Raw genomic sequence first — 6,938 nt, 5'->3', positions numbered from 1 at the left:
CCAGAGGGACGATCCACGCAGGGCCCCGTGATCAGCACGGCCTCCCTGAAGGGGCAGCAGGGAAATGATCTGGTCTTTCTGGCCCTAGCTGGCAGCCAGGAGGCAGGAGCAGCAGGCGACAGTGCGGGCCCTGTGGTTCTGGGCCTTTTCGCTGCAGGCAAAGGTAATTGTGTTTCTGCATCCTGCCGTCCCTGCCTCTCCCTCAGGCCTTAGCCCTGCCTTGGTTGGAGGGAGGGCACCTGGTCTGTGGGGGATCCCTAAACAGGGAGATCTGGGCCTCACCTCCCGCCCTCCCTGGAGGTGTGGGCCACGTGGCTGGCCTTTGTACTGGAAAGGAGGAGGAAGAAGGCACGGCTGCAGCGGGCGCTCCAGGCCTACCAGGGGCAGCTCCTCCAGGAGGGTGCCACACGGCTCCTGCGCTTTGCAGCCAGCATGAAGGCCTCCCGGCAGCAGCTGCAGGCCCAGCAGCAGGTCCAGGTAGGCCCAGGGCCCCTTCCTCTGGGGAGCAGGCAGGGTGTGGCATGAGCTGACCAGAGGCTGTGTCACAGGCGGCTCACAGTCTCCATCGTGCCGTCCGCCGCTGTGCCACGCTTTGGAAACAGAAAGTGCTGGGCCGGAGCGGGAAGCCTCAGCCCCTGGCAGCCGTCACACCCAGCAGGAAAGTGACGTTTGAGGATCCCCTTCTCATCTGCATTGCCGCTGGGGCTGGGGATGCCACCCTGGGAACCAAGAGGCCACAGGCTCCTCTGCTTCAGGGAGCTCTGGGCCGCCTGGCTGCTGAGGAGCCCCACGCCCTGGAACTGTGAGTAGCCCGTCCTCACCTCATCCTCCTCGCTTCCACCCTGGGCAAAAGGTTGGATGGCGTAGCAGGGAGGAAAACTGGGCCCTGACGGGGGACAGGACGGGCTGGTCTCGGCCTTGTCATAGCTGAGCTGCTGGGAATCGCCTCTTCTCCGGCCAGACCCCATCCCTCCCCCGGCAAGAGAGAGTGGAGTGGGATTTCCAGACCCTCTCTCCTTTGCCTGCCAAAGTTCAGGAAATAGGTGTCCTTTCCTCTGCAACACCCTCCTACCCTCTTGCCCGTCCTGCTGACAATCTTCTGGAGTCACACACATAGCTGACAAGGGAACAAGCTCAGCTCCTGCCCGTGCCTGCTGCCCTCTCTTCTGTTCCCTCACAGCCAAGACACTGGTTTTTTTGTCAGAAGCCCCTCTTTCTTGTGTGGGCTGGCACCTATCCTCTGCCCACCCCGACTATGGTCTCCCCAAACCCTAACCTGCCCTGCCCCGCCCCATGCTGATGAAGCTGGTGGCTCCCACAGCAGCCAGCACTACCCGAGGGCCTTGGGCCCCGGGGGAGTTGTCAGGTGGGTGCATGGGGCCTGGGTCCCGGTTGCTGCTCTGCCCCTCACTGACTGACCTTGATGGGAGCCTGAACATCTCAGAGGCTGCTCCCCTGTGACACGGACCCTGGCGACCTGTACACCTGCATTACCAGGGTTGCTCTGCATGTCAAAAGAGACAGTGTGGGTGAAGCAGTCCCCTGGCGTCAGGTACCTTTTGTCAGAACTGCTGGGAGCTCTGTGGCCCAGGCCCACCCCAGCTTACTTGCTGACCTTGGCCTCGCCTTCTCTGACTTTCGGTCTCCCTATAAAATTGGAGGGGTCTGACTAGCGACCCCCATCCCACAGAGATCTCAGATCCCCCTGCAGCCCCTGGTCAGCCCAGGGGAACAGACCCCATGTTTCTTCCCAGCAACACTGCCCACTCAGCGAGGAAGCAGCCGCGACGCCCACACTTCCTGCTGGAGCCTGCGCAGAGCCAGAGGTCCCTGGGGTGTGGCACCATGGGCAGGCAGGGGTAGGTGGTCAGGGGGCCCCAGAGGCAGCTGGCGTCTCCATCTGGGGCCTGTGTTTTGGCAGTCCTGGGGTGGGTGGCCCCCTTTCCTTCTTGTTCCTTGGTCCCAGAGGAGGGTCCTGTGGCCTGACCAGGCTCTTGCCTTCCCTGTGCTCAGGCCTCAGAAGCCCAAGGAACATGGCCTAGGCATGGCTCAGCCAGCAGGCCCCTCCCTGACGCGGCCCTTCCTGGCAGAGGTCCCGAAAGCACAAGTCCCACCCAGCCCCCTGCCTGGGGCCCTGTCAAGCACCCCTGGCCCAAAGCAGACCCCGACGGCAAGCACAGGCCCGGAGCTGCTGCTGCTGCCTCCTTCCTCCTTCATGCCCTGCGGGGCGGCTGCACCAGCCAGGGTATGTCCTCCACCACCAGGCCTGGGCGCTGGGGCTCTCTCTTTGGTCTGGCTTCTGGTGCTCTTTCTCATGCCATAGCTGTGCTCATCATTTCTGGAAAACCTTGGCACAGGGAGGCCACTCATCCATTTGACAAGCATAGGTAGCCACTACACACCAGGTCCAAGGGCCACAGCAGTGAACAGCCAGCCAAGGGCCCTGTCATCCTGAAGCTTATATTCTAGTCAGAGACAAGCAAAGAAAAGCCCCTGCCTGCAGCCAGTAACGTGGCTGCAGATCACGTAGGGTCCTGCAGCCACGGTGAGAAGCAGCCTGGGATTTGAGAAGAGGAGGAAATCGGGGAAGGATTTTGGCAGGGAGCACCATGGCAGGTTTCTGTGCAGGCTGTGGTCACCATGACCATGTGGTCCAGGCAAGCAATACTGGTGGCCTGGGCTTAGCAGTTGTCATAGAGGGGACAGATACTTTCTTGGCGGCCGACGAAGCAGGATATGCTCTGAGGGATTTGCTGAGTGAGGGGGAAGAAGGAATCCAGGCTGATTTGGGCTGCTGGCTTGAATAACTTGGGGAACGGAGTTCTTTGACTGGAAGAAGGAACTGGGGGTGGGGACTGGTTTGGGCTGAAGCGTCAAGAGTGTTTTGAACCAGGTTCTTGATGTCAAACTTGAGAGAAAGCAAACATTGGGTCTGACCTTCAAGGAAGAGGTCAGGGCCAGATTGAGAAGAATCCTCAGCACAGGCCGAAGGTAACCCCAGAGCCGCTGCGGCCTCTAGGAGGAGTACAGGGGAAGGAGAGAGGGGATGAGCCTCCAAGTGGGGAGCCTGAGCGGGGATGGCCAGGGGTGTGAGAGCTCAGTAATGGAGTGACAGCTGCTCTCAGGCCACCAAAGCAGCTGGTTCCTGAATGGGGATGAAGGGGCAGGAAGGAACCAGTTCCTGTGGTGAGTTAGGCCTTGTGGGGCCACTTACCCTGGCTGGAATGGTGTGTGGGGTTGAAAGGGTTTTGACCCCTGTTGGGTGATGGAAGGGGCAAGTCCACTCTCACCAGGAGAGGAGGGCATGGAGGAGGCTGTAGAGCGCTGGCCTCTTACCACTTCTCACTGACGTCGAAGCTCAGCAAGGTCATGAGCTTACAGCAAGGTCGGGGTGGAGTTGGGTAAGGCTAGGAATAGCTGCTCAGGCAGTGGAGGCGCGAGGTGGACTGTGGTGATACGGGGTGCTCCCTGGCTGCTTGTGGGACTTCCTCCTACAGTACCAGGTCCTGTGTGCAGGGGCAGGCTCGACACTGGATGAGCTAGCACGGCCAGTGCCTGGGAAGCCCAGCTCCTGCAGCTGGGGGCCTGGTCTTCCCCCTCCCTGGCTTCCTCCTAGCTTCCCTGCTGAGCATCCACCCTTCTTTCCTTTGCAGGCGTCAGCAGAGCCGGCTACTGCTAGGGATAAGCCCCAGGTCCCCCCATCCCTGGCCAGTGTCCCTGACCCCCATCTACTCCTTCCTGGGGACTTCTCAGCCACCAGGGCTGGGCCTGGGCTTTCAACTGCAGGTGTGTACCTGGGGCCTATCAGGGCAGAAAGCACTCAGGCCACTCCCGGACTTGGGACTTGCTATTTACCCTGGTCCCAGAGGGGAAAATGGTCTGAAACAAGCTTACTTCTGTCGCCATAGGCAGCCTGGACCTTGAGGCTGAACTTGAGGGGATCCAGCAGCAACTACTGCACTACCAGACCACCAAGCAGAACCTCTGGTGAGCCCTGCGAAATGCCCTGCGGCCCTGGCTACAGGAGCAGGTGTTGCTTGGAAAAGTGGGTGGGCAGTTCCATTTCCCCTGAGCCAGCTGCCAGGGTCCTGTGGGTGGTCTTGGTCTAGCTACGGAGGGGTGTGGGGTGCCCTCAGTGTGTGCTGTCCAGAAAGGCCCCGTCTCCACCATGGCTCTTGACCTGGCTTGGTGCTGCTGAGGAAGGCCCAAGTCAGCCTCACCTATGGACAGAGGCTCTGCTTCCTATGGGGGGATGATAAAGTTGAGCAAAACTCTAAAAACCCAATGAGGCCATGCTGTCCCCAGTGACTAATTATAACACTGATATTAAAGGTGCAGAGAAGGGCTGGGTGTGGTGGTTCATGCCTGTTCCCAGCACTTTGAGAGGCCGAGGCGGGCGGATCATGGGGTCAGGAGTTCAAGACCAGCCTGGCCAATATGGTGAAACTCTGTCCCTACTAAAATACAAAAATTAGCCGGGCATGGTGGTGCACGCATGTAGTTCGAACTACTTGGGAGGCTGAGGCAGAAGAATTGCTTCAACCTGGGAGGCGGAGGTTGCAGTGAGCCGAGATCGCGCCATTGCACTCCAGCCTGGGCGACAGAGTGACACTCCATCTCACAAAAAAAGTGCAGCGGAGACAGGCCCGAAACCCACTGCACTCAGTGGTCTGGGGACCATCATCATGCAGCAGCTTCAGAGCTTCGAGAGCAACAGACTCTGGCGCCTCATCCTTGCCTCTGCACAGGGGAAGAGAGACAAGAAGTGTGTTTTCGCCCAGGCCCACCTGAGTTGCTGTCTGCTAGGGAGGGCGGAGGAGACTGGGAGAGGAAAAAGAAGTGTTCGGCTCCCAAGCAGGGGCCTGCAGCTCAGGTCAGGGGCCCTACCAGACTACCTTTCTCTCTCCACCTGATACCCACCTCAGAATTAGCTGAGGTGCCACTCTCTGAGCCGGATGGGGCTCTGCCAAGGACCCAGCCTGGCAGATAGCAGGTATCTCCACCCCTCAGGTCCTGCCAGCGGCAAGCGAGCAGCCTGCGCAGGTGGCTGGAGCTGAGCAGAGAGGAGCCCAGACCTGAGGACCAGGAAGTAGAGCAGCAGGTGCAGAAAGAGCTGCAAGAGGTGAGGCCCGAGGCCATCCCCAGGTGTCCGTAGGGATGCCCCGGGCTGTGCTCCCTCTCAGCCCTGGCTGTCCCTCCCTGGCCCCAGGTGGAACTGCAGATCCAGCAGCTGGCAGAGGAGCTCCAGGCTCAGCGCCAGCCCATTGGCACCTGCACTGCTCGCATCCAGGCCGTGTGGCAGGCCCTGTGCTAGCGTGTTTGCCCCAGGGACAGACGCAGGTGCGGGGCTGTCGGGGAGGCCTCAGGCCACCTCCAGGAACAGAACACAAAGTTATGTTTTATTTTTTTATTTCAAAATGTTTTGCCATTAAATGAATTACTGTTCAGAAGTCTCCACTTTTCATACAAAAATACTGTGCTACTGATACAGTTGAAAAAGTTCAATGATGGCTCTCCTGCAGGAGAAATTCACAGCGTCCCCAGGGTCAACATGAACTCTGGCCCTGTCCCCGCCACTGGGGGCTCCCCAGGCCCGCATTCCTGATAACTGGGACAGGTTTTCCAGGCACTGACCGACTATCCACCAAGGGCCCTCTGCCTCCAAGACAGACCCTCAATCAATAGCATCAACTTTCCCACAGTTCCTGTAGGGATATGGGGAGGACAGGAACGCTCCCCTGTCCCCAGCTGGGCCTACCACCTGCCTGCCCTGTTCATTCTGGTGCCATGTGGCAGGTTTAGTGATTAGTCTCGCCTGCTGCAACGATGGACCTGGCCAGCTCCAGTAGGTCACTCATCGGGTCCTACAGAGGTCTGTATCATTAATCATGTGTCCTCAGAAGACACTGGCAGAGTCCAGGGTGATGCATTCAGCCACAAGCACAAAGACGGCTTTTTCTAAAGAGCAGGATGAGGTGAATTTGGGAACAGAAAGCAGTTGTCATGAAGGCTGTGTGGCTCTGCTGAGGGAAGAGGCATCCACAGTCCGTGCCAAGGAGGCACCTCACCCTGTACAGCAGGAGGGTTAAGGCCAAAAAACAAAAGGGGCCAACAGAAAACAGCCCAGGTGATGGGGAGGAGCAGCAAGAAAAAATCACAATCGAGACCAACTGAAGGTTCAGTGGGGAATGCAGGATCTCCCATCTATACAGTGTTTAAAAAGATCCAAATGTGACAGATCATTCCAGCCTGCACTTTTTATTTGTAGGGAGAAGGAACAGGATAGGTTGAGGGCATGACGGGGGCTCTCACCACCTCTTGTCTGCACCTCCGGAACGGGTGGGAGCCGAGTCATTCAAGTCCTACCTGGTCAGACTCTCACCCACCCTGAGGCAGGCCCTCACCTGGATGGCCTCATGGCCTCCCTCTCTAAAAGACCCTCACTTTGTTTGGAAAAGATCCCTTAGCAGCCATAATCAGGAAAGAGGCTCTAGAGCGAGCCCAGGGCCTCCCCAAAGTGGATTTTCTGTCCTGTTTTCAGCTGGAAATTGAAGTCCTTGGGGGCCTCAAAGATGAGCACGATGGTGGAGCCCAGGTTGAACTCGCCCAGGTGCTCGCCCTTGCGCATGGGGACGCCCTCTCTATTGGTGCGCGTCACGAAGCTGAAGTCGTTGTAGGAGCCCTTGCTGTGCCTCGGGCTGTTCGTGTGCAGGTCCTGTGGTGACAGGCTGGGGGTCAGCGGGGCCTGGGCCACCGAGTGCACAGTGTCACCCCACGTGTTTGGAGTCCCACCCACTCCCTTTGTTGCTTGTTCCCACCACCATCCAACCCAGCTCCAAAAGAGAGGTGGGGATGGCATCTCAGGGCCAGGTGGGCCCGGTCTAGCCAGATCTCACACACGGTCTTGACACCTGCTATGAACTGGGCCCAGGAAAGAC

At 58.9% G+C, this 6,938-nt stretch overlaps 2 protein-coding genes across 2 annotated transcripts in view; one reads left to right on the top strand and one right to left on the bottom strand.

Moving 5' to 3' along the window:
* The window catches only part of SFI1 (Sfi1 homolog, spindle assembly associated (yeast)), a 133,423-nt gene extending 127,976 nt beyond the window's left edge, over positions 1–5,447 (top strand). The window contains 9 exon segments of the mRNA XM_011938351.1: positions 49–163; positions 301–477; positions 549–802; positions 1,755–1,826; positions 2,014–2,245; positions 3,654–3,786; positions 3,909–3,987; positions 5,011–5,122; positions 5,210–5,447. Coding sequence (XP_011793741.1) covers positions 49–163; positions 301–477; positions 549–802; positions 1,755–1,826; positions 2,014–2,245; positions 3,654–3,786; positions 3,909–3,987; positions 5,011–5,122; positions 5,210–5,314 — 1,279 coding nt within the window. The 3' untranslated portion in view covers positions 5,315–5,447.
* PISD (phosphatidylserine decarboxylase) overlaps positions 5,397–6,938 on the bottom strand; it is an 11,323-nt gene continuing 9,781 nt past the window's right edge. Inside the window, exon 8 of the mRNA XM_011938318.1 lies at positions 5,397–6,715. Coding sequence (XP_011793708.1) covers positions 6,491–6,715 — 225 coding nt within the window. The 3' untranslated portion in view covers positions 5,397–6,490. The remainder of the gene's footprint in view (positions 6,716–6,938) is intronic.

The sequence above is a fragment of the Colobus angolensis genome, unplaced genomic scaffold (assembly GCF_000951035.1).
Source record: "Colobus angolensis palliatus isolate OR3802 unplaced genomic scaffold, Cang.pa_1.0 Scaffold171, whole genome shotgun sequence".
Taxonomy (NCBI): domain Eukaryota; kingdom Metazoa; phylum Chordata; class Mammalia; order Primates; family Cercopithecidae; genus Colobus; species Colobus angolensis.
The sequence above is the reverse complement of the archived record's forward strand: the minus strand, read 5'-3'. Positions and strand labels throughout refer to the sequence as shown.